This window comes from Larus michahellis, chromosome 5, assembly GCF_964199755.1.
Source record: "Larus michahellis chromosome 5, bLarMic1.1, whole genome shotgun sequence".
NCBI classification, from domain to species: Eukaryota; Metazoa; Chordata; class Aves; order Charadriiformes; family Laridae; genus Larus; species Larus michahellis.
Window position 1 is genome coordinate 75,677,779 of NC_133900.1, and position 25,508 is coordinate 75,703,286.

At 44.0% G+C, this 25,508-nt stretch overlaps 1 protein-coding gene across 3 annotated transcripts in view; it reads left to right on the forward strand.

Moving 5' to 3' along the window:
* Nucleotides 1-18,523, forward strand: part of KIT (KIT proto-oncogene, receptor tyrosine kinase) — a 57,329-nt gene extending 38,806 nt beyond the window's left edge. For 2 of the 3 annotated variants that reach the window (XM_074588083.1, XM_074588081.1), the window contains 14 exons: nucleotides 870-984; nucleotides 3,079-3,272; nucleotides 4,340-4,446; nucleotides 4,540-4,666; nucleotides 4,926-5,030; nucleotides 5,118-5,228; nucleotides 6,902-7,052; nucleotides 9,120-9,208; nucleotides 9,537-9,664; nucleotides 12,870-12,992; nucleotides 15,726-15,837; nucleotides 15,935-16,034; nucleotides 16,687-16,792; nucleotides 17,948-18,523. In XM_074588083.1, coding sequence (XP_074444184.1) covers nucleotides 870-984; nucleotides 3,079-3,272; nucleotides 4,340-4,446; nucleotides 4,540-4,666; nucleotides 4,926-5,030; nucleotides 5,118-5,228; nucleotides 6,902-7,052; nucleotides 9,120-9,208; nucleotides 9,537-9,664; nucleotides 12,870-12,992; nucleotides 15,726-15,837; nucleotides 15,935-16,034; nucleotides 16,687-16,792; nucleotides 17,948-18,073 — 1,694 coding nt within the window. In that variant the 3' untranslated portion in view covers nucleotides 18,074-18,523. The remainder of the gene's footprint in view (nucleotides 1-869; nucleotides 985-3,078; nucleotides 3,273-4,339; nucleotides 4,447-4,539; nucleotides 4,667-4,925; nucleotides 5,031-5,117; nucleotides 5,229-6,901; nucleotides 7,053-9,119; nucleotides 9,209-9,536; nucleotides 9,665-12,869; nucleotides 12,993-15,725; nucleotides 15,838-15,934; nucleotides 16,035-16,686; nucleotides 16,793-17,947) is intronic. The other variant, XM_074588082.1, reaches the window with a different exon arrangement.
* Nucleotides 18,524-25,508: the final 6,985 nt, after the last annotated feature.

The following is a 25,508-nucleotide window of genomic DNA, read 5'->3' on the forward strand; positions in this document are numbered from 1 at the left end:
AGTTGTGAGAAATAAGGCCTCTAATTCAAGTTTCTCCAAGAAAAACATCTTGCTAATATTTGCCAGAACTGCGTTGACGGTGCCCTTGGCTGAAGCGTGTGAAGTCCATCTGATCGCTCTGGTTTCCTGACATACTAAAACCAGCAGTTCCCGAACCGAGCGCGGGACCAGCTCCGGTGCAGGACGCGGCGGGAGGCATCGCTTGGCCAGATTGCTTTCTAAATTACCAAAACAATCATGAATTATTGTTCGGAAAGCTAATATGTTCAGCGTAATATGTAGCTTCCTCTGTGTGCAGCGTTTCGGGGAGTTAGGCAGTGGGGCCTTTCGGTAGCGGTGTCTTAGAGGGACGTGTGTCCTCTGTGGGGACTCTTGTCTGCACTGGTTGCCTTGCACTGTAGTTCCTTTTCTGGCTGCAGTGGTAATATTTAGTACAGAGGGCAGATGTAAGAGAGATGTGGTTTGACAGATTTAGTACACTTATAACTGTGAAGAAACTGTCCTTTTTGCAGGTGGGTGAAGTCACGCCGTGCAGGAACGGGAACTGCGCTGTTGTTCCAAGCACATGCTTCTCTGGGTGGTTTAAGCTCTGGGCTTTGCTGGTTCAGGATCTTTCATCAAAACAAATACTCAGTAAGGTGTTCTTCCGAAATCCAGCCCAAGCATTCAGTATAAGAACCGATATTTTCGCAGATGGTCAGTGCTTGCAGAACACCAATTCAGACCTGGACATCCTTGAACATGCAAAGCTCCGTTCAGCTGAGTAATTCCATGGCCGATGACGCACACAAATTGCTGGGCTGAAGAGCAAACGACAGTGCAAATTCTGTGTTCCCCTAATGCGTGACTCTCGTTTTTGTTTATTGCAGCAAAACCGGAGATTCTCACTCTGGATATCCTTAGCAATGGTATTCTCCAGTGCGTGGCAGCTGGATTCCCAGCCCCGACCATATACTGGTATTTCTGCCCAGGAACCGAGCAGAGGTGAGTTAAGTAAACCAGAGTCTACAGAAGTTATTCTAAAGGCAACACACCCGATTTATACTTAAAAATTAAGGACATAAAATGACTCGGTAACAGTTACGTTCAAACGTTGCATCACTGTTTTCACCATTTTCGGCATTGCATTATTTGCAGTGGTTTGAGGCGAAGGCGGGGGTACGTTTCATTATTCCCCTTTGCATTCCGTCTTTGAAAGGGGAAATAACCAATATTTTCTGCTGCAGAAAAGCAAAAGCCAGAGTTTCTCCCTGCTGCAAGCTAGATAAGGTTTGTATCAGTTTGGCCCCAAATGACAACACGTTCTATACGCAGTTTCACAGAGTGACAGTCACAGGCTCACTTGTGAATATGGCTGTTATCTTTTGTTTTATTGTGTAATGATATAATTTTTCCAGACATAAAGTAATTAGATTTCTATTCACATGAAGCGTATGACAAGTAAACAAGTTATGAATCAAACCTGATGTCTAGTTACCATGTTTCTAAAAAGACTGTAGGGTTTCGCTGTGAAGCCAGCATTTGTAGAGCATGTTTTAAGGTTTTGGTTGACTTCCATTGTGCTTGTGGATCTTGTACTAGGAAGTCACGGGTTTCCCACCTGCATAATTTGTTTTATGCCCAAAATAATTATTTCCCTAATTTTTTTAAATAGCACCTTTTTTTTTTTAATCTTAACTGTGTGCTCATGTAGTAAATATGTGACATATGAAGGACAGGCAGAATCTCGCAAGAATGGAACTGGCTATTTTGTGGCTGCATACAAGCTTGATGGTGGTGTATGTACATCATGGATTTTTTTAATGCCGTAATAAAACGATGCTTGGGGACAGTTTTCAAGACTAGGTAATAGACCACAAGTGCTTGAAGCTGAAGTTGGAGATGCAGGTTGAACGGTACAAAACCTATAGCGCTTACGGACCTGTAGGTATCTCTAGCCAAAAGCACATGCAAAGACCTCGTGGTGTCCTGTTGGGTCAGGCTTGGTGTATAGAATCATAGTATGTGTTGGGTTGGATGGGACCTTTAAAGGTCATCTAGTCCAACCCCCCTGCAGTAAGCAGGGACATCTTCAACTAGATCAGGTTGCTCAGAGCCTCATCAAGCCTGGCCTTGAACGTCTCCAGGGATGGGGCCTCCACCACCTCCCTGGGCAGCCTGTGCCAGTGTCTCACCACCCTCATTGTAAAGAACTTCTTCCCAATGTCTAATCTAAACCTGCCCTGCTCTAGTTCAAAACCATTGCCCCTCGTCCTATCGCTACATGCCCTTGCAAACAGCCCCTCCCCAGCTTTCCTGTAGGCCCCCTTCAGGTACTGGAAGGGGCTCTAAGGTCTCCCTGGAGCCTTCTCTTCTCCAGGCTGAAAAACCACAACTCCCTCAGCCTGTGTTCACAGCAGAGGTGCTCCAGCCCGTGAATCATCTTCGTGGCCTCCTCTGGACTCGCTTCAGCAGGTCCATGTCCTTGTGCTGAGGGTTCCAGAGCTGGACACAGTACTCCAGGTGGGGTCTCATGAGAGCAGAGTAGAGGGGGAGAATCACCTCTCTGGATCTGCTGGTCACGGTTCTTCTGATGCAGCCCAGGATGTGACTGGCCTTCTGGGCTGCAAGCACACATTGTTGGCTCGTGTCCAGCTTTTCATCCACCAGTACCCCCAAGTCCTTTTCTGCAGGGCTGCTCTCTATCACATCATCCCCCAGCCTGTATTGATAATGAGGATTGTCCCGACCCAAGTGTAGGACCTTGCACTTGGCCTTGTTGAACTTCATGAGGTTTGCTCAGGCCCACCTCTCTAGCTTGTCTAGGTCCCTCTGGATGACATCCCATCTCTCTGGCACGTCGACCACATCACTCAGCTTAGTGTCATCAGCAAACTTGCTGAGGGTGCACTTGATCCCACGGAGACATTATGAGGAGGCTAGGTTTCAAGGATAAGATCTTCAGCTGAACCCCTTCATTGAGCAGTGTTGTTTAGTTATCTGGTGGTCTGGCAGTGACTGTCTGCCTCAACAGCAGGACCTGTCATCCATTCCAGGTAGCAATCCATGGAAGGTAACTGTCAGACTTGTTTCTCCCAGGTGTTTTGATTCACCGACAATATCCCCCATGGACGTCAAAACCAGTTACACAAATTCATCGGTGCCGTCGTTTGAACGAATCCTGGTGGAAAGCACCATTAACGCCAGCATGTTCAGGAGCACCGGCACCGTGTGCTGTGAGGCCTCCAGCAACGGGGACCGGAGCTCTGCATTCTTCAACTTTGCTATTAAAGGTAACGGCTGCAGTGAATGAGGCCATAAAACGTGGGGGCCCTTCAGCTCTTTCTGTAAGAGGATTTTAAGTGGTTTACCTTTGCCGTAAGAAAGTTTACGGTCCTGTGGCTGAGGGTAGGATAACATATTATGCTACATGTTCTGCCCATCAAAGCATTGCTTTAATTTTTCAGTGAATATTGTGGTATCATCTTTTTACGGCACCAGATCTGCAGCGCAGCAGGTAGCTGGTTGTCTTCTGTCTGTGCAGCATGGGGGTAAACCACCTACAGCATTACACTGGCTTTCCTTCTCTGTCTCCCTTTTTCTTTTCCTGCCTTTGTTTTAACTATTTAGGCCATCGTTTATTTTTTTTTCAAGGCAACCCTGCATTTTTTTAAAATGTTTTTGCAATGTCTCAGGAAAATATGGTCCCGAACTTGACTGGAGCCTAAGGGCCCTGCTGTCGTAAATGAAGTAACAACAACATACTGCAAAAGGGCTTATGAGTTTTGTGGCAGTGTTTGTGGGTTTGTGGGGGGAAAAAAAAAAAGCACTAGAACATAGATGACTCGAAATGTGTTTGTAAATCTGTGCTCTTCTTTGCAGCTTGTTCAAATGTTCTGCTGCTTCTTTTTTTCTCTGTTACACCCAGATATAACATATAAACAAATAAGCCAGATTTGGGGCAGATGGGTTTTACTGGGATGGTATTCCTTCGCTATTCGGCACAACCTCTACTTGTAAAGACTGTGCTGTAGAGATCGTACTCGGAGAGGAAAAAAAGAGAAGAAATTAGGACTTTAGGAAAAAAGCTTCTTTCTTTAACCCAATTTGACTGAGTGTCACCCCTTCCTGAACTGATGAAGCCGAGACTCCCGAGGCAACAAACTGGATGGTTTCTGTGCCAGCTCTGTCCCCCCCAGCTCATTCAGAAAAGCCACTCTGGTGGACCTGGAGCACGTCTGTGAAAGTCAAAACCCCCAAATCATGTTTCACGAGGAAGAAGCAAGGATTTTCACCTGCAACTTTTTAATAGTTTTTCTTGTTCGGTATTTAAGCAGAATTTTTCTCTGTTTCTTTCCAGAACAAATCCGTACCCATACCCTTTTCACCCCTTTGCTCATTGCGTTTGGAGTCGCTGCAGGACTGATGTGCATCATAGTCATGATCCTGGTGTATATATATTTGCAGGTAAAAATCAGAATCCCCTCTGCTCGAAGTAGGAAAGCATGTGAGCTGCTTGTGGAGGCTTCGGGGGTGACAGCCGTCCTCTTTCTTTTCCAGAAGCCCAAATACGAAGTTCAGTGGAAAGTTGTTGAAGAAATAAATGGAAACAACTATGTTTACATAGACCCAACGCAGCTTCCTTATGATCACAAATGGGAATTTCCTAGAAACCGGTTGAGTTTTGGTTAGTTTGGATTTATTTAACTTCATCTGCAAGGTGAAACCTTCAGATCTCATATGAGACTTTGGTCAACTCAGCAGGGTTTTGTCAAAAAAGATGTTGTGCGATAATGCAAATAGCGCTAATTGCTCATACTTACCTTGGGACAAAAAGCAAGCAGGCATATCTGCAATAGCTTACTTGATATCATAAAATAAAATGTTGAACCCTGCAGAAAGAAGTGCTCCGAGTCATTACAGAGTATTTTGTTTTGCTTCATTAGGTAAAACCCTTGGTGCTGGAGCTTTTGGAAAAGTTGTTGAAGCCACCGCTTATGGTCTGTTTAAATCTGATGCTGCTATGACAGTAGCAGTAAAGATGTTAAAACGTGAGTTGCTGTAAGGTACCGTACAATTTTTTCTCACTTCCTTCTGGGCGGTGCGTTACGTGCTGAACGTTGTGCTTTGCCTTGCAGCAAGTGCCCATTTGACAGAAAGAGAAGCCTTGATGTCAGAGCTTAAAGTGCTGAGTTACCTTGGAAACCACATTAATATCGTGAACCTGCTCGGAGCCTGCACTATTGGAGGTGGGGTTATCGACAGATTATTGATTAGTTCTGTTCCTTTTTTAATTGCCCGAAGGAGGAGCCTTGTCGAGAAGAATCCAGTGCCGCTAGGTGAAGGAATCTTAAATACATTTCTCGCTCAGGCAGGTTGCAGATCGTCATGACTATCACCTGCGAATTCCTGAATCTAGATTTTTAGGCTCATCCTGAAAGCAGTAATGAGAGTGCTGTAGCTGCAGCTCCAAAGGAAGGTTGCGGTTATTCTCTTTTATGTGACCGGTCGTGCACTTTCTTCTTGCGAGATGACAAAACGTAGGGTGCGAGTTTTTTCCTCAACCACGCTGTTCCTCACCAGTGAGAAAAGATACGTGAACTGGTTCCTTGTTGGTATCCAAGGTGAAGTCAACAGGCCTGTCTTGTGTAGTCTTCCAGCCTTCTGTTTAAACGGTAAATGTATCTGTTAAGGCACCACTGAAGTTACAAGTTCTAAGCAGCAGAAAGTGGAGGAAAAGAATTTTTCAAATAAATTATTGCACAACCCCAATGTTTCACATTTAATATTAACTTTAAAAGTTTGCTTTCATACATAGTAAAAGCTACAAAACAGCCAAAGTGTCAATACAGAGTGATACAGTCCTGTATTTTTAATTTATGTGCATTTTTAGTATGAAAGATGGTGTTGCTTCCTACACAAATATTTGCTCTTTAAGTTTTTGCTTCATTTTTCAAGGAAAAGGAGCTTGTAAAAATTCATAGTTTCAGACGGAGGCAAAACATTTCTCACTTTCACATTTAATGATTTAAAAATAGGTTGAAACAATTTTGTTTAAGCAGCCAACAAAGTACGCTCACTCTCCTCAGTGCACGTCTGTCTCCGCTGAAAAAATGTGGCATCTGTAAGAACATCCCGCCACAAACACTGCTTTTGCTATTAGGAAAGCTATAATTTTTAACTGCAGAAAAATGGAAATAAGCGAGCGAGGTTAGGAAGCGGTGGTGGAGAATAACCTTACAGATGAAATAACACGCGGTGCAATTACATATTCAAGGGCCATAGCTGGAGTCATTCACTCAGAAAACATATATTTGATCTATAAACATCCGTGCTGGAGATGACTTGATTCTCCTTTCCGATTTCATTTTAATATTCTAAGACCTTGTGCAATGTAGTTTTCTGTCGCAGCAGGCTGTTCTGTTTGAATGATTTTTCCTATTATACTGCAGAATATAACACTCTACATCATTTCCAAAACATTACTGAAGGAGTGTGAAGCTCTACTGTAAACAGAAGTGAATCAAAAGGATTAATGTTTGAAGCTTGAATTACTCTAACGTTTGGAACAAATAACTTCCTTCAGGAAGTGAGCAAAATCACACAGATGTGTCTGGCCAGAAAACGTTATCACATGAAGAAAGAGAAAAAGACTTATTTGTTTAATTTTTGTACAATGCAATGCTATTGACGGGGGGGAAATTAATTGGGAGCGACACAGCTTTCGCTGGACCGTAGCTGCTGATCTGTGAAAGGGAAGATGCTGGGTTACTTGTCTATAACTTTTCAAGTCTAGACAGCACCAGGCAGTGTGATTTTTAATAGCCCAGCCTGTGTCCTCGGCTGAATGCTATCTTTATGTGTGGTTTTCTGCTTGAAAAACAATACTCACCTGCTTTCTAAACCTCACGTACATCTACAGGTCCCACTCTGGTCATTACAGAATATTGCTGCTATGGTGATCTTTTAAATTTTCTGAGACGGAAACGGGATTCATTTATTTGTCCGAAACATGAAGAACATGCAGAAACAGCCGTTTACGAGAACCTTTTGCATCAGGCAGAGCCCGCAGCGTAAGTATGACCTGCTGAAATGAGTTTTTAGAAGAGTGGGAAGGAGCAGATACCAGAGTTTATTAGGGATAAGAGACGTGGAGAAACCTTTCATGCAGTAGGCTTTGAAGATTCTTTGCTGTGCGAGGAAACAATTTAATTAAAGAGGCGATTTGGACAGTAGGGTGGTTTATTCTAACAGAGCGCGATTGATTGCATACGTACACTCTCTGTTTTCCTTCTTTATCAAATTTCCTGTAGTTATTTCGTGCAACTCCTTGGCTCCGATTTTCATACGTATTTGTGTTTATCGTTCCCGTTGAACGTTGGCAGTGCTCCTTCAGCAGCTTGAATGACAATTCCCCCAGTGTTGGGGTGTTAATAGTCTGAACCCTCCCAAGTTCCTGCCTTCAGAAATTAGTTCTTAGAAAACCAAACCAGCCCCTTACTGTGTCAGTGGCAGGCTGCCGCCGATAGCTCGCTAGATTTTGTGATGACACGACCCGTGTCACGATTCTGGGATTGCTCGTGTACTTTGTTTTTTTTCAGTTCCTTCATCTGTATATTTTTAACCACTCTGTTTTAGATACCAGCCCAGAGCTTTTTCCAGGTACGTTTCCAAGCAGATTTCCTGCTCGCTCCTTCCCTTCGCAAAGACACAACTTGCCAAAGCAGAGTGGCTGTTACAGTACCTGCCCATTTTTATTTTTACTCTGTTTATTGCCCCAGTGGGCCCATTACTTGGTGTTGGCAGACACAAAAGAACCAGGCAGACCCTTAGGAAGTGGTAAAGTCCTTTGTCCCAGCAAAACGTAACGCTGGTGAAGCTGTTTGTGCAGTGGTAATATGTGGATGGCTGGTGATGCTGCAGAGGTGTTGGGACCACTGAGGTGATGAACACAAAGCTGTGATTTGCCATTGGAGGTGTGCCCTCTTTTCAGTGCAGGAATCTCACTGCTTGAGCACGTATTGTAAAATGAGGTATTAATGGCGGAGTATTTACCAAATTCTCACAGAATCACAGAACCATAGGGTTGGAAGGGACCTCTGGAGATCATCTAGTCCAGCCCCCTGCCAGAGCAGGGTCACCCAGAGCAGGTTGCACAGGAACGCGTCCAGGCGGGTTTGGAATGTCTCCAGAGACGGAGACTCCACCACCTCTCTGGGCAGCCTGTGCCAGGGCTCTGCCACCCTCAGGGTAAAGAAGTTCCTCCTCATGTTGAGATGGAGTTTCCTGTGTTCCAGTTTGTGCCCATTGCCCCTCGTCCTGTCGCTGGGCACCACAACCCATATTAGTATTTACTGTGAAGTTGCAGCCGCTAAATGTGTCAGATGTGTTTGTAGTGGTGACTGAAGCTATTGGTGCTCTCATTACTCCTTTCCATGTTAGCTCCGTGGCTGCATTTCTTGTTCATAAACTAAACAGATATTTCAGGCTACGGAAGGGCTGTGTATATGAGTTCTAATGGCAAAGAAGTGAAAAATGCCAAAGTACATCCATCATTTCGGAAGGTGCCTAACTGTATATTTATAAACCATATAGTATGAAAGTCTGTACATTTGAATTATATATAGCAATAAGAAAACTTAAACTTAAAAAATGTAGCAGATGGCTGTCCCAAGCCTCGGCTGATTCTTCAAAACATATACGAATCCCCTTTGGAACTTGGGAATCTCTGAATTTAACATCTTTTACCATTTGTCTTCTGCATTTCAATTACCACTTGAGTTGCTGAAATATTCTGGTAGAAGTTGGCCTAAGCAGAAGAAGGAAGCACTAGCAGGTCCTGTGAAACATCTGGATGTTAATTTATAGAGAATGAAGTCTGTATAAACAATATAAGTATGAAAGGTTTTGTTTGCTCACCTGAGCCAAACTCCGGATTTTGAGACCTTTGGTTGGCTGTACTGACAAACCTCTCTTTACAAACAGGCCTTTCCTCATCTTTTTTGCGCACCCATGAGTTCCCATTGATGGTTTGTAAAGCGTTATATTCAGAGGGTTGCCGTAACCTTGGCTTTTTGTTTGGATGGTTTCCGAGACCTTTTTCGCTAAATGATGTTTTATTTCATCTGCTGCCTCTACAGCGATGTTGCCAATGAGTACATGGACATGAAACCAGGAGTGTCATACGCAGTCCCACCAAAAGCTGATAAAAAACGACCAGTGAAGTCTGGTGAGTGACAAGGAATTCTGTTTGCTGGCGGGAATGAAGGAGGGCTTCATGGGGTTTTTTCAGTTTTATCGTACTTTTCTCTCATGGATGGGGAGAATTAGAGCCCATGAAGTGATATGAGAAGGCTTAAGAAAGACTGATATGTCTTGTTTTTTCCTCGCACTTAAATGGAGTATCAGGATTATTTTTTCCTTTTTGGCGGTGGGCTATTTATGTGGCTCTAGTCTGGTACTTGGTAAGGTCACTATTTTGTTTAACGTAAGGCAAATGTGTTTCTAAATGATTATACCTGGTCCACTCAAAAGCTGTTTTTGTTTATATTGCACAGGATCCTACACCGATCAGGATGTTACCCTTTCTATGTTGGAAGATGATGAGCTTGCTCTAGATGTCGAAGATCTACTAAGCTTTTCGTACCAGGTGGCAAAGGGCATGAGCTTCCTTGCCTCCAAAAACGTAAGTTAAGAATTGGTGGGAGCTGGACAGCATCAGTAGATTTCTGATTTCCTTTGGCATCACTTTCAGTGTTTTAACGTGATCTGCATATTTAAATGCTGAAATACTTCCATGTTCTTTTCAACAAGCACTGCAAACTGGTATGCTCCTTGTACCTGAAGCTTTGGCTAACGTTGGAGTTCTGTACTATCCTCATTGGCCAAAAGTGTTGGTTTATAGCCCATAAAACAGAATATAGGGTGCACGGTAGTCAACGTGAAGCAGTGGTACTGTGTATCCACAGTTCAGGCTAGTAGTAGAGTCAGTGGCCTTGTTCATGAACAGAAACTAGTCATAGAAATGTCAAGAGAAGAGACGGAGGCGAGGAAGTGCAGCAAAGTCTGTTTGCTGCACCCCGGCGCTGCTCTGATGAATAATGTCGTGTGCTGGGAGGCAGCAGGCACAGCTGAACCCTGCCTAGCTTGGGTGGTGCCTCTTTTCGGGTTTGATCTTCAGCCCTTCCTGTGTTTCCTGGAGCATCCAGGTCATTCCATGAGAACTCCCGATGGCTTTGGAGGCGGTGAAACCCATAGGAACCCCGAGGAGTTATTTCTTCAGTCCTCTCTGGTGTCTGTGAATTAAATGGAATTCAGGAAAGAGCCAGAACCTCAACATGTGGACACCTTCAAAAAGCAGTTAAAACTCGAGAGTTTAAGATTTATTTTCTGTGCCACTGCTGGAGAGTTTTCAAACTAAGTAACAGTATGAAGATAGCTGCAAAGCCATCTATTCGCATGAGTTTTAAACAACGCTGCACTTGCTACTTCTCTCATGCAGAATACTGCCTTAAACAGGGGAGCTGTATCACATCACATGCTTCTTTTTCTTTTAGCAGTATGGCTTAACGCACAGGATGCGTCTTGTTTTTTAATTTTCTGGAAAGACAAAATCAGCCTGGAGACCCACAAATGATCTTCGTTGGTACCCTGAGCATAATAGACATTTCTCGGGGTTTCATAGGAGAGGTATTGCATAACAGAAAGGGATTTATAATGAATAGAAGTCTTCAGCGCAGCATAATTATGATCTTCCTATGGTTGTTCTCACATTTTATTAGAAAAATGCCATGTAACATGTAAACATTGTAACTAATGTAGAGATAGGCTTGTACAGATGCACCTTGGATAAAGCACAAAAACTTAGGCAATTTAAGGAAAATAAGGTAATCTTGGGATCCTGTGTTAACAGTGGGAAATGTGGCTCTAATTCTGCTCCAGAAGAAGTCCACGTTAGTATTTGCTCTTACACTTGTCTTCTCCCCTCACTGCTCCTCCTTCCAAACCCTGTAGTTTATTTTTTCATCCATCAACAGCTTCAAACCAGTCTTGACAGGCAAACACATTATATTACAGATTTTAATAGTTTTCACCAGGCTCCTGCATCCTTCGCTATTCAGTATGCCCCGTGCTTAGCGCACATATTCTTTATTTCTTTTTATTTTCCTATAGAATAGCCCTGGGATTCACTATGCATCATTCCCAGTGACCGTTTTCTTTGCAGACTTTCCATTAATACGATCAGACACCGTGGCATTGAGTAGCAAAGGCAATAACCTCGCCATGAGGGTGGGAAGTAGCGTGCAGTATCGCCTTGGCAGTGCAGAATTAACGGCTTTATCCCAGAATTAAGCTGCACTGCGCTAACACATTACTGTGCTTGGTCCTCTCCGGTCGTTGTGTACATAGATGCTGGTAGCTCCAGGTAGTAAATGCAGGGGAATGTGGGCTGATGGATAAGATGCTTCAGATTGCCTCACATCCTCAGGGAAGGAGGGTGGGCGCTGATCAGCAGCTCTTCTGCAACTTGCTTGTGTATCAAGGCTCAGAGATATAAAAGTGCCTCTGTGCGGGAGTCCTGATGGGAGCCTGTCCTTGGGGGGATAATTCCCTTGTTAAGCACACGGTGCCTTAATCACAAGACAGGGCTTCCTCCAATGGACAAAGTCTTTATTCAATGCAAACTGCACCGATCCTGGAGGGACAAAGCAGAGACATGCCAGATGCTTGGCCATTCCTTCACTTCACTGATTCGGTGCAATTGTGCTCTCGCACTTTACGCGTGGAAAGTGCAGAATATGTTGGACCAGGAGGTGAATGAGAGTCCCCTGAGACGGTAACTGTCATTAGAAATAGTTCCTCCTGTAAGCATGCGGAAGGGACAGAGATTAAGTTGCTTATGCAACCTGCAGTTATGTTCTGAGTTTGATTTGCATAACTCTTGATATTTTAACTCATTTTTTGGTAGGGAATTCCTAAAGTTTTGTATTTCAAGGAAAAAAGAAAACCTGAACCATCTTCAGCTATTTTTTAGACAGCTGCGGCCTGCGTACTCTATACCATCAGTAACGCAGGAGCTTAAGACTCTCCTTTCCAGATGGAAAAAGAGATCATTTTATTAGAGAACTATCCTCCGCTCTCCGCAGTTGCACAGAAAGAAAGACAGCTGCTGGGAAACTCGGGCACCCTTCTGGAGCTGCACTGACAAACACCTGCACACACTTCGCAAGCGAAAACTGGAATACAAGCTAGCTGGGTCACTGAATGCATGACTCGTCATTGAAAGACACTGGCATGTGAAACTTCCCAGTATTTTCAAATGCTTCTAAAGCTCTCCTAGGTACTCTAATAATTCAGGTCTTCCAGAGGAGTATTTCTGAAATGGGATTCCATTTCCGGATTTGTGTGCTTTGAAGTTGTTACCATAATTTTCCCTATTTTCAGCTTTTCAGCGCTTTTCCTTCAACTACAATAGTCATTTAATAGAAGACTGGAATTACTTTAGAAACGAACCACATTTTCCCCTTATTTGTTCTGTGTTAGGAAACAAGCCAGCGATGTTTTTGATAAAAAAATCAGCGAAAAAGTACATTAAACTTTAGCTGCAAACATGAAACAGTAGAAAATTCAAAGTGACTGCAAGTGCTCTTTTCTAAAATAAATGTATAGAAAACCTTAACCATGTGTATCAATGTCACGAGAGTAAAGATACTCCACCAGAATGTTTAATCATCTGAGTAAGCTTATTAGCACATGGCTTCATTATGACTTTCAGCTTGCCATAAAATGCATAATGCAGTAAGTTATATAGCTAAGTAAACACGTAAGCAAGCAACAGTCTGTTAAGGATATTACGAATAGCTTTGTTTGTTTGTCTGTTTGTTATTTAGTGCATTCATAGGGATCTGGCCGCAAGAAATATTCTTCTAACTCATGGTCGAATAACAAAAATCTGTGACTTTGGCCTGGCAAGAGATATAAGGAATGACTCAAATTATGTGGTCAAAGGAAACGTAAGTATATATGATACTTTATCCACCTGTTTTAAGTTAGGGGAGTTCCTGTTGTTTTGACATGCAAAGAACAGTCTTTCTTAGATGGAAATCTAGATTTCCCAATTCTGGTATGTATCCGTGCTGGTCAGGAACATGAGGAGGGGCAATTCCTGATGTAGATGTGTACATCTAGATACCAAACCCTTGGTATATACATGTTGTTATACTGGAAAAGACGTGCTGGTATCTGAATGTATGTTGTAGCGGATGAGATGTTTTTGCTGCACCAATACGACGCCCAGTCTTTCTCTTATATCTGAACGTACTAAAGGTTACAGCTCTGTGAGTAATTGCAAGTTTTGCCATTGGAATATTGTGGTGGTCCGATCCTAAATATAATTGGTTTGAAACTTTTTCTCTGGGCGTTGCTATATTTGTCCATTACTGAAGTAGTTTATTTTAAAAATATCTAAATAATCAGGGGTTTGCATCCTGTTCTTTGCTATACGGCATCACTCAGACAACAGAAACTGGGTTCTGAATTGTGAATTCATTGATTAGGGCAGAGTGGGAGGTTTTGTCTGATTCCATATACAGATTTTAAGCTCATATGGGTTACAAAACCAGCTTTGACTTGCAGCTGAAGTTCAAAGCCTGTAAGAGGGTTGGAACAAGACACTATATTTTGATGAGGAAAGTTTAAAACCTCCTATGTAGAAGAGTACCGATTATGCTGGTACGTACTAGACCTCTGCAGGGGTACAAAGGCACTTTGAAGTGATGCAGATTACCTTGGCAGTACTTGAAGTCCCCTTTAAAGTGCTAGTGCAGTAAAAGGAGCCCTACTACAAAAGAAAATCGAGTCTGTCGGTGGTTGAGCCGGAGAAGTGTGCTACGAAATACAGGCATGGGGTTCTTAAACTGATTTGCGCTGCCTGGATTAATGTTGGAAGTCTGCACCAGATACGTGCAGCCGTCCGCTGCCTTCAGAGTACACTTGTTTTCACTTGCACCGTTTTTCAAAGAAGATCCATGTTCAGCAAGGCAGCCCTCTTCCTCAGCCCCACTGAGAGCTCCACGGTCAGGGGCTGGTCCTTCATTAGGGACTTGACAGCACACAAACCGAAGGTTGCCCATCCAGGCTTTGGGCAAGCTGGGCCACACCTGAGCATCTCTCACTGAAGTGGTTTGCCATGCTTGGTGAACCCCGATCAGTCCATGGCACCTTAGGTATCTGAGATATCTCTGCTGCTTTGCTGTCACCCGTGTACCTACAGCATCCCTGTTTTAGGCTACGGGAGAGATGGGTTTATTGATTGTCTTCAAAAACAATGGTGGTACCAGCCACTGGGTGCCTAGAAGTTGAGGTTAGGGAAAAACAGGAGCAGAAATAATTCAGGAATGGCTGTCCTGGCAAAATACTGAGTGGCGTTTGTGTAATAAAGCTGCTTTCAGGCTCAGGAGCTGCTTGATCAGTCAAGGCTCCTGGGAGCAGGAAGTGCAGGCTGACAGCTTAGGAGGGAAGTGGGCAGTAAGTCATAAACTTTTAAATGTTTAGGCTACCCTTTAAGTTTTCTGAGTTGCCTGACAATAGGATTTTACGTATCCTGAGAGGGTCAGAGGAGGATAGGCTGCAGCTGCCTGGGGACAGTGGAAGCAGTGGCTGCAGGAGGCAGCTGGTTGCATCTGGCCTGATCGTAAAGCGGATCAGGAGATGCTGGGGCATCCCTCGCCATGGACACTGCCGGCAGGCAGCGCTGCTGACAGCAGCTCAGGGCTTGGCCAGGACGAGTGTTTGCTGTCTGTCTCGTTCAGGAAATAAACAGCTCTGGTTGCCCCTCTGGTGAGCTGGCCCACAGCAAATTCTGCCTTTTCTCCACCTTGTTTCTTTTCCTTTCCGTTTACCTGCTTCTCTGTTGGGTCTCCTTTCCTTACAAGACATCTTCTCTGTAGCATGTTTGAAATATATCACAGGATCACAGAATGATAGGGGTTGGAAGGGACCTCTGGAGATCATCCAGTCCATCTTTGGACACATCGTTGCAAGACCACTTAAAAGGAAGAGGTCTGGTTTCTCCCACAGCAGGACAGATGCTTAGAGGACAGAAGCCTGACCGGCTCCTACAGTCAGAGAAGGAAAGGGCAAAGCAGGGAGAGGAAGGTGGAAGCAAATCCAAAGGCTTTCTGTGCCCTTTCCTCTGCTCCAATTAGCATTCCCGAGGGATGTCTGCCTCCACACAAACTTACGAAAAATGTCAATATATATTTCTTTCATGTGAATTTTCTTTTTTTTTTTTTTTCTGATATGCTAAGGAGCTAAAGCAGATGTTTTAACTGTTGATTAAAGCCTTGAAGCATCTTGACTATGTGAATCTCATCCGTGTGCCTATGTAGCCAGTCCACGGAATTAGACGTGCACATTTGCCTAAGGAACCATGCCATGGTCATATATATTATTTTGCTCTGACTTCCTGCCGTCCCTTATAAACAAGACAGAAGGAATCACACAGTATACAGAAAATCAAAGTGCAAAGAACTGCACGAGTTTGGTAGACCCACAGAAAGATGGATCTGTAACTACGCAGCACTCGGAGACTAAAATACTGACATTCTCATTTTTGGTTGGATACTTCTATTTCTTGATTTAATGAGTATTTAAAACACATAAGAAGTAGAAAAGGTTACTTTTATCTTGTAAATTTTGTGTGCCTTATGTCCATTGTCTTAATTTATTCCCTTTTCCCTGGAAAGGCTCGTCTTCCTGTGAAGTGGATGGCACCTGAAAGTATTTTCAATTGCGTCTACACCTTTGAGAGTGATGTCTGGTCTTACGGGATATTGCTTTGGGAGCTCTTTTCTTTAGGTAAGCTCCTTCAAGTTCTGTACTTCAGGGGATTTCAGTTTCATCTTGGTTTTACTGCAGATGCGGGAATCACGTCGCTCACGTGCTCTCTCAACAGGAAGCAGCCCGTATCCTGGGATGCCCGTGGACTCCAAGTTCTATAAAATGATCAAGGAGGGATACAGGATGTTCAGCCCTGAGTGTGCACCTCCTGAAATGTAAGTGAGCGACCACCACCTCTGATCATCACGCATCAGCAATGTTGCAAAGGGAGGGAAGCTTCCAGACTTGCATTAGGCATCGTTGCACTGCTCCATTGTCTTTTTTTTTTTTTTTAAGTTCTTTTCACGCATTAAATAATTAATGTAATCTAACTACCAGAACACATGCCTGTGTTGTTCCAAGCAATGAACTACACTCGTGCCTTGTACCATCTGATCACTTTGTCATGGCATCTGCTCCGTGTCAATAAATTATTGACAGATCACGGAACATAATTAAACGTTTTTAATTCAGATAAAGCAGTCAGTGAGCTGGATCACCAGACTGCACGGCATCTGCATTTGCGCTGTACTTCCTGGCAGCAGGAGGACTGGCTACTGATCTTCTTTATGAGCCATCCCTACTTCACTGTTTTGTAAATGGATGGGCACTTAGCAAGCTGTCAAACTAATTCCAGAGACTCTCATTAGTATCGAGTCCTTTGTTGTCACAAGCACAGGTGTTAGCAGCACTATTTCTATTCTTAAAAGTCATTTGAAGAAGGTAATCTGTGAGACTGGGTCACGCTTTTCTGTCAAATAGTAAGGGAGGCAAGATAAGAACTCAGGATTTCCTCATCAGCAGTACTTAATTTCAGTGTTTTTGCAGGTATGACATAATGAAGAGTTGCTGGGATGCCGATCCCTTACAGAGGCCCACATTTAAACAAATCGTACAGCTGATAGAGCAGCAGCTTTCGGATAACGCCCCCCGGGTAAGTTATGGATCATCAGTTTTTTGGAGTCGAAGCATTTTCAAGCAAGATATTAGACTAGAGCCATGAGGAGCAAAAAGATTCTGGGCGCCTCATTAATTTTCCAGTATTATTTATGTAGCTTTGCTCTGTAAGTTTGGGTGGTAGGAATGATGCCTTGGCTACTCGCTTCTGCTCTGTTGTGCCATCACCCAGGAGGTGCCTAAGCCCATGCCTGAAACAGGTACCAGCTGGAGAAGGCTCTTTGCATGGTTGACAACTCTCACTCAAAATAGACCTGGCACAACAATTTTGGTGTTATAAAATGCAATGGTACTGCATAAATTCATCTTATCTTAAACTGAACAATTCTATTCCAATGGGAAAGCTCTCAGAAGTGAAGGATACTTAGCTTTTATTAAAAAAGCTTTCTGGGTGAAGGAGCTGAGCTTTTGGTGGTCTTCTGCCTCTTCTCATTTGCTTCCCGTAGCTCTATTTATAGAACCTCAGAGGTATGTCGTGGCACACTGCAGTCACAGCTCTTTCAACCATTCCCTAGTAAAAGCTTTTTATGAGCGGGTAACAGGACAAAACAGTCCAAAGAAAAAGTGGAGGCACATCAGAAACTTGCATTTTCTCTGGCAATAACTTTGTGTTGTTACTGGGTTTTAAAAAAGTAAGTTTAAAACCCGGTTTAAAAATAAAGCTTCCTTTTACCTTCTGGATGCCTCGTTTGGGCACCGAGTACATGGCTTCCTGACAATTTGAGAGAAGAGGAAACTGAAAGCTGCTGGTGTTCGATTGCATCCTGTAGCGTATTTTTGGCAGGTGCAGGCATTACTAAAACAAAAGCAAGAATGCGAAGGAAATATTAGTGAGGCTGCTGGGGGAGTTTTAGTAATAACCTGAGCCGTGTTTTTTCAAGCTCAGTTGAAATTTGGTGTGCAGTTGGAGGCCGCGGTGTTTTAAATAACTGAGATTGAGATCTTTGACTCTTTAAAAGAGGAGTTAAGCCCAAGACCCTTTGAAAGTGTCTTTAGATTTACAAAGAAACACCCGAGTTGGATCCCTTCCCTGCTGGTGTGTAGTACACAGTGGGAAAAGGTGAGGAAAGGAGAGCTCTCCGACTACGCGTGAAGGGACCCCAGCATTGACCCTGCTCTTTGGCTTCTGCAGGTTTATGCGAACTTTTCAACTCCACCTTCCAGTCAAGGAAACGCTCCAGATCACTCGGTGAGGATTAACTCCGTGGGTAGCAGCGCTTCATCTACTCAGCCTCTCCTGGTACGCGAAGATGTTTGAGTGGCATCTGGAAGAGGAGGAGCCCAGATATGTTAGCTGTTTGTATTGTGCAGGGGGCGAGAGAGGGATGACTTCAGTAATTTCTCTTACTTTTACTCACTACTACCACTGTGTAGCTGAAACGTTGTTGTAATGCTGTCCTTTACCACACACTGTTACACATAAACTTAATCTGCTGAGCACGGTTACAGGCATCATTGCAATGTTAACTGAAGCTGTATATATTTTGCTATATTGTGTGTATTTGCAGTAGAGAGCCAGATCTGAAGGAAAAAAGAAAAAAAAAAAGCAACCAACAAAAGAAATCCTGAGCCAGGGTGCGGAACAAGATGACTACATATCAAACCAAATCTGCAGTGATCCGTCTCTGGGTCTGTGCCTGGAAAGCGTACAGTCATTTTCTAGTTAATCTTGTTTTGCTGAATTGAAGAAATAAATGAATATGAAGCTGATGGCTTTGCAAACCCCTTTCTGCATCCAGCCAAGCCTGAGAAGCTTTCCCAGGCAGGTATCGTAGGTTGGAAGCCAGCGAGGGTGAGGTATGTCCCTGGGCAAAAGAGGTGAAGGGACCAAGACCCTTCCAAAGTTGGTCTGCATAGCAGCAAACCCTCCCGGGAGCTCTGGGGTTTGACCCAGAGGAGGGGAGAAGAGAGCATGGATCTTCCCACCGACGCTGTCAGCCTTGCAGACCGGTCCTGAGGTTTCCGTGGGTATATGCACTACTTCCCACTGGCTCATTCCCTGCCAGGGACGGAGCTGCCCATCGCTGGGTCTCACCCCACCACGGAGCCTGAACCGCTCCCGCGTCCCCCTGCCTTGGGAGCCCTGGGGCTTCGATGCTTGTTTGGCTAATAGTTACATCCAAAAATGTTCACCAAAGATAGGTGGGCCCTGCCAAGTTGGTCAAAATAGAGGAGGAGGGCTGCTTCCAGTAAACCGTGTGTCTGGAGGAGAGGCCGTTTAGCGAGTCATCTTATCTAAGCGAGAGCAGAGGCAAAAAATTCTCTCCTGGGGGCCCTTTCTTTATCTTGTCCTACCCAGGTGAATCTTTCCCACAGGCAGGCTTGGATAGTGCTAACTGGAAAGGGCTATTTTCGCCCGCCCCGAGTCATTTCATCTTTCTGTCGTCGCACAGAGATCATCATGAAGAAGAGCCTAACTGGGAAGCACCGAGTTTATAAATGGGCTAAAAGAAAGAATCCCTTCAGTCATGTTTGCCAGACGTGAAGCTTTGGGGTCAGTATCTGTTGAGCCAAGGGTTGTGCTCAAGTATCTTCTAACCCCTTTTCTTCCCATTGGAAACTGCTAATTCTTTTCTTCCTTTGTTTCTGTCCCCTAGAAATTAGTAAAGGCATCGAGAAAAGCATTTTTCAGAGGCAGAGTACTAGCTGAGTACTTATTTATTTGCACTTAAGCACTCTGTAACTTATACTTTACCAGGATTTTGGTTGAGTTTACATGCAATTTAAACGCGTAACTAACTGCCCAAATGCAAGGTAATTGTAAATACACACACTGGTAGTATATTTTGGGTTACGTTGAATACCACGCTCCTTCTATGACTGTGCATTTGGTTTATTGTTACAGGAATCTGTCTTTCAGAGTGAAGTCAAAAATTAGCCATTTGCACTGAACTTCCTTAGGCTGTTGCACCTTTCCAAAGTTAGCCAGTTGTTTGGAGGCACTCTTATGCATCCTTGTTGTTGAGCGTTTTCAGTTTAATGCTATAAAAGCTCTTTCGTAACGTGTTGGCTTTCAGAGCAACTGTAGACAAACTAGTTGTTATAATTATAGATGTCTCGGTACTTTACGGACACTTAGCTGAAAGAGGTTTGGGTTTTTTCGTTCTTGAAATTTATATTTTTATAATTTGGGGATTTTTGAAACTTATTTTGCAATGGCTTGGTGTTTTGAATGGGTTTATGCATTGTTTTTGTAAATATGGAAATGTAGCAATAATGTCCTTTTGACTATTCTCAGTCCTTGAGTCTCAAAAATATTTTTTTATATATATATATGCAAAAACTATATGTATAAATATGTAAGTGTTTGAAAGTTTATGAAACACTTATGGATATGTTGCTCGGTTGTAGAATTGCAGTTCAGAAAAGTTCAAATAAATCTGTAAATATGTATTCAAATGCTACCGATGTGTACTACGTTAAGAAGGAATATTTTCATGTAAGTCCTAATAAATTCTTGGGTTGAAGCAAAATCTCAGTGTCTGGCCACACAGAGGTCAAGCCTGGCATTGTGAAACAGCTTTGCAAATGTGTGCCAGGAAACCTTCATGTCTAGTTGTGATGAAAGTTCTTTACCTGGGAATGTACGGGACAAATACTTGGAGACTTGGATGCAGCTTTATTCTGGAAAGAAAATGGCAACTAGAAGATTGATGCTGCAGACTGTTGATGCAGCCTGTGTGGCGTGAACAGTATTTAAAACGGAACAAAGATGTCTCAGTGGCGCTAAGGGTATGGTGGCAGAGGCAGCTGGAGCCACTCAAAGGCTGCAGCGCTGCTGAGTATTCCCCCGTCGCTCAGACACACGGGGACACACACGCTCTTGTCCCCTCCTGCTCGCTGGCAGGGGAGGCAGCGTGCGATCCCTCACACTGCTTGGGTTGGGGGGGGGTGTCGTAAAGAGAAGACGTGATGCTCCCCTTGCTAAGCAGGTACCCCGCGTCTTCCTGGGAGACCTTCTGCTTTAATTACTCCAGGTTTGAGGTCTGTGACTCACCTGCTCACAGTCGTTCCTCTGCTGCGTGAGGGTTTGCATCAGCATGGTTGGTGCGTGGTTTCATAGTAGGTACCGAGCATATAAGCAAAAGTTTCTAGAACTATCCTACCAAAAACCCCCTTGTATGAGAAACGAACCTCAACTGTTTTGGTCTGTAAACATTTCTCTTCTGTCAACAGATCTCCTTGAAGAGCCCCCCTCCTTCAGAGCTTCCTTTCTAAAACAGCTTCCGTTTGTTTTTCTTTTTTTTTTTTTGCTTCCACCCAGGTCTTGGCTCTGTTTGTTAAAACTAATTAAGGAAATTAAAAACTAATTTTGTTAGGAGCCAGGAGGTGCAAACTTTGCCACAATTAGCATTGTTGTAGTTTTCTAATAATGCTTCAAAGATACCAAGATTGTGGCTGATTTTGAACCATTTTTTCTCCTGTCTTGTCCACCCCACCCCCCCATTGAAGCAAAGTAGACTTCATACTGAGGCATCCCAGTAGCCGATTTGGTACAAATAATTCGTGAATTCTCATTTAGCATTGCCAAAGGAGCTATTTTATGTATTTATTCGATTAGCACATCATTAACTTTATTTTCCTGAAATGTTTCCCCTCCTGAAGCAACGTAGATAGAATACAGCATCTCTGCTTTCTGAAAAAAATCTTTCTCCTATTTTCTTATTGCAAGGCACGCAATGATTGCCACCTCCGTTCCTGTTCATGGTCACACGGACCATTTCCCCCTGAATAATTGTCTTGTGCCAGTTCTAAGCAATAGCTTACATGGAAAAGCACATCAGCATCAGGAAGGCATTTAATATGTATTTTATCTGTCCTTCAAAGCATCATTGTACCCAGATATAAAGAGAAACCAGCACCGTGTTACCAGCATGGACTGTCAGGACCATGAACCATCATGGGCCAAATACCTGAAGGGAGGGTGCAAAGAGGGCAGAGCCAGGATATTTCCAGTGGTGCCCAGTGACAGGACCAGCGGCAACGGGCACAAACTGAAACACAGAAGGTTCCCTCTGAACATCAGGAAACACTTTTTTTTTTACCATGGGGGTGACTGAATACAGGTTGTCCGGAGAGGTTGTGGAGTCTCCATCCTTGAAGATACTCAAAAACCATTCGGACATGGTCCTGGACAATTGGCTCTAGGTGGCCCTTCTTGAGCAGGGCGATTGGACCAGATGACCTCCACAGGTGTTTTCCAACCTCAACCCATCTGTGCTTCTGCAATCAGCAAGGGCCCTTTGGAGAATCTCAGCTGTAACGTTTACTGGGCCAGAAGTAGAAAAGAAAATTCTCACCCTCGTATTGAACACTACAGAATGCTTCTTCCTCTGTTCTCTTTAATATCTAGAGAAGAAAATGCTTGTAGGCTCTGTGGGAGAGAAGAAGAAAGACTGTGGACACACTACAGTATACACAGAGTTAATGGCCAGTATCATATGCATCACCACCACCAGATTTGTTTGTTTCTGGTTCTCCTTCACAACTGTATGCGGTATAGGTCTTTGGGGAGGTTGTCTGTAAATGGGGATATAGTGCGCCTGGCCAAGTCACCAGGGAACAACCAGTCACACCCTGGACTGAAACATTCACAGCGATCACTGGAGAGGCTGGACAACAGCATCCTTCATTCTACTGCGTTGTAGGCTGAAACCGAGAGAGTGAAACATTTCCCTCTTCCTGTATGTGGATTAGAAAACTTCCTACTTGTCCTGTGGGGAGGTCTGAGTCTCGACAGAGAACAAGGAGCAGTTGCGTAGACTTTTTAGCCCCTGGTTTAGAACTGAAGCTATATCAAAAATATGAAAGCCTTCTCTGCAGTTCTGTTGTGGTTTCCAGAAACTTCTGTACCTATGAATAATAGTTACAGAAGATCTTCAATTGCCATGTTTCCTGAGCACTAATTTCTTAAAAGATTATGATGTAACTAGTAAGTTTGTGTCCAAAAATTGCTCTGAGGCTATTTTTTCTGAAAGATGGTCCATATTTTATAAATTGATTATCGTTCACTCTTTTTTTGGTGAGAACTATTATCTGTCAGCTGCCAACCAGGCAGCCAAGATAATTTACTAGCAGCGATAGCTCTAGAGACTTGTTTTGTCTGTCATAGAATCATAAATCATAGAATGTGTTGGGTTGGAAGGGACCTGTGTTGGGTTGGAAGGGACCTTTAAAGGCCATCTAGTCCAACCCCCCTGCAGTAAGCAGGGACATCTTCAACTAGATCAGGTTGCTCAGAGCCTCATCAAACCTGGCCTTGAATGTCTCCATGGATGGGGCCTCCACCACCTCTCTGGGCAACCTGTGCCAGTGTGTCACCACCCTCATTGTAAAGAACTTCTTCCCAATGTCTAATCTAAACCTGCCCTGCTCTAGTTCAAAACCATTGCCCCTCATCCTATCGCTACATGCCCTTGCAAACAGCCCCTCTCCAGCTTTCTTGTAGGTCCCCTTCAGGTACTGGAAGGTCACTACAAGGTCTCCCTGGAGTCTTCTCTTCTCCAGGCTGAACAACGCTGTGTCCATGACCTGGAAATCATATTAGCTAGGCTGTGACAAGCAGCAGAAAACAGCTGACCCTGAAGGACCTGTTGGTCTTTGAGCCTTCACTCTGCACTCCTCACGAAGCAATGTCAGCACCATCAGATAAGGGGTTTGCATGGCAGGTTTAATGCTATCGAACCATCAGGTCACCACACAGGAAGGTACAGCATGTAGCTTTCCCTGTAGATCAGTACACATCAGTGTGTAGGGCAAGTTACCCCCATACTTTCTCTAGCCGCAGAAAGTGCAAAATAATCTCTGCCTTCCCCCAGATATGGATATTTTGAGGAGTACCAGCACCAGCGGCTGGCTGCACGTCGGTGAATTATACTGGGTGGTCTAAGTATGGTTATGGGGCAGGGGGCCTTGCTCTTGATGTGTGGTTGTGGGGGGAGTTGCTATGGTCATCCAAAAAAAAGTTGGCTTAGTGGCACATCTGAGCACTCACTTTTGGTGACTGAAATTGGAACAGGCTGCCCAGGGAAGTGGTGGAATTGCCGTCTGGGGAGGTATTTAAAAGATGGATAGACGTGGTGCTGAGGGACATGGTTTGGTGGTGGCTTTTGTCAGTGTTGCGTTGATGGTTGGACTTGATGATCTGAAAGGTCCCTTCCAACCTAGGCAATTCTATAAAATAACATGTGACATTTGACTTGCCAGCTCAGGGTGGGAGGAGGGCTGCTGAGCAGGGCAGCTGGCCTGGGCCTAGATGCCTGGTGGGTGGGCTGGGGACGAAAGGAGTGAAAGACATTCTTCATGCCTCTGGCCCATTCAGTGCATTAAAAGAGAATTTTAGAAGGGCAATAGCAACCTCTCAAATGCTGCTTTAGGCATTTCCTCTTTTGAGCTAGAATAGCAAACCAATTCAAACTCATTTATGAGATGAAAACATTTTTGTATTTTCCCCTTAGGTCATTTTTCATTCAAAACCTGTTTGCATTTTTCATCTTTTGCTGGGACCAAACATTAGCTTGTCATGGTATTCCAGAAATAAGTGCTATTTGGAAATTTCCAGCGTTGTTGTGCAGCTTGTTTTGGGTTTCAACTCACTCTGGTAGGCAGGATGTCTCTGAACCAGAACACCAAAGGAAAGACTTCTCCTTGGACTAGAAACAACAGATCAGAAATGGCAGTTGCTCCACCAACACCAGTAAGGAGTTGCACAGCCTGCCCGAGGGTAGCCTTGAGTCGCTGCATTGCTAAGAGCAGCAGAAGAGTGAGGAGCCTCTCCTGCTGGGTACCAGCACTTGGCCAAGCCCGGCAGCAGCGGAGAAGGAAATGCTGGCTTTATCCCTTCATAACTCAGGCCTGCAAAGGTGCCCTCACTCATCCCGGTGTTTGCAAGTGGCTTCATTTTACGGGAAGGGAGGGAAATCACTGGCGTAATGCGTTTTAGCTATTCAATCTGAGAGAACTGAGACACTTAAAGGGAGGAAAAAATTAAGTATGTTTCAGAATACCATCACTTTTAAGAATAGAAATGTGTTTGTAAAGCATGTTTGTCAGCACCCTTTGAACTATCTTGATGAAACTAATTAAGTAGCATAAAATCAAATCGCTTCACTACAATTAGTTATAACTCATACATATTATGTAACTCATTTTGGAAGTTTTATTCTTTTCTTTTAGAGCTTCTGGTATTTCAGGGCATGGAGAAAGTATACAGATATGAGCAGTACCAGTAACAACCCCTTCGAGGAGATAATAATAGAGTTCTAGGATTATAATTGTTTTTCAAAAGCTCATGGTTAAGCCGCTGGAGATTTCAGAGGCCTGGGGACATTGTCCCGCCGTGGCGATGGGGAGCTGCTGTGCACCCTGGCTTACAGGGAGGTAGCTCCAGCATCAGCCCAGAGGACACAGCTGACTGGCGCCTTTCTCCATCCCCTCCGGCCATCGACTGTCAGCTTGTTGGAGGCTTCCTAGGATTTCTCAGGCTCCTTTTGAATGGCAGCAGTTGTTTGGCTTTCCCTTGTAAGCAAAAGAGCCAAGCTGATTTTGGCTGCTAAAGTGGAAAGCCAAAACAAACCAGTTTTTTTTTTATCATAAGAATGTTATTGCAAGTTCCATTCCCCCCCCAGGCAACTGCGTGTCCTGCTGCGCTCCCCCCGCTGCAGGGACGGACCGGCAGGACCCAGGGCAGCGGG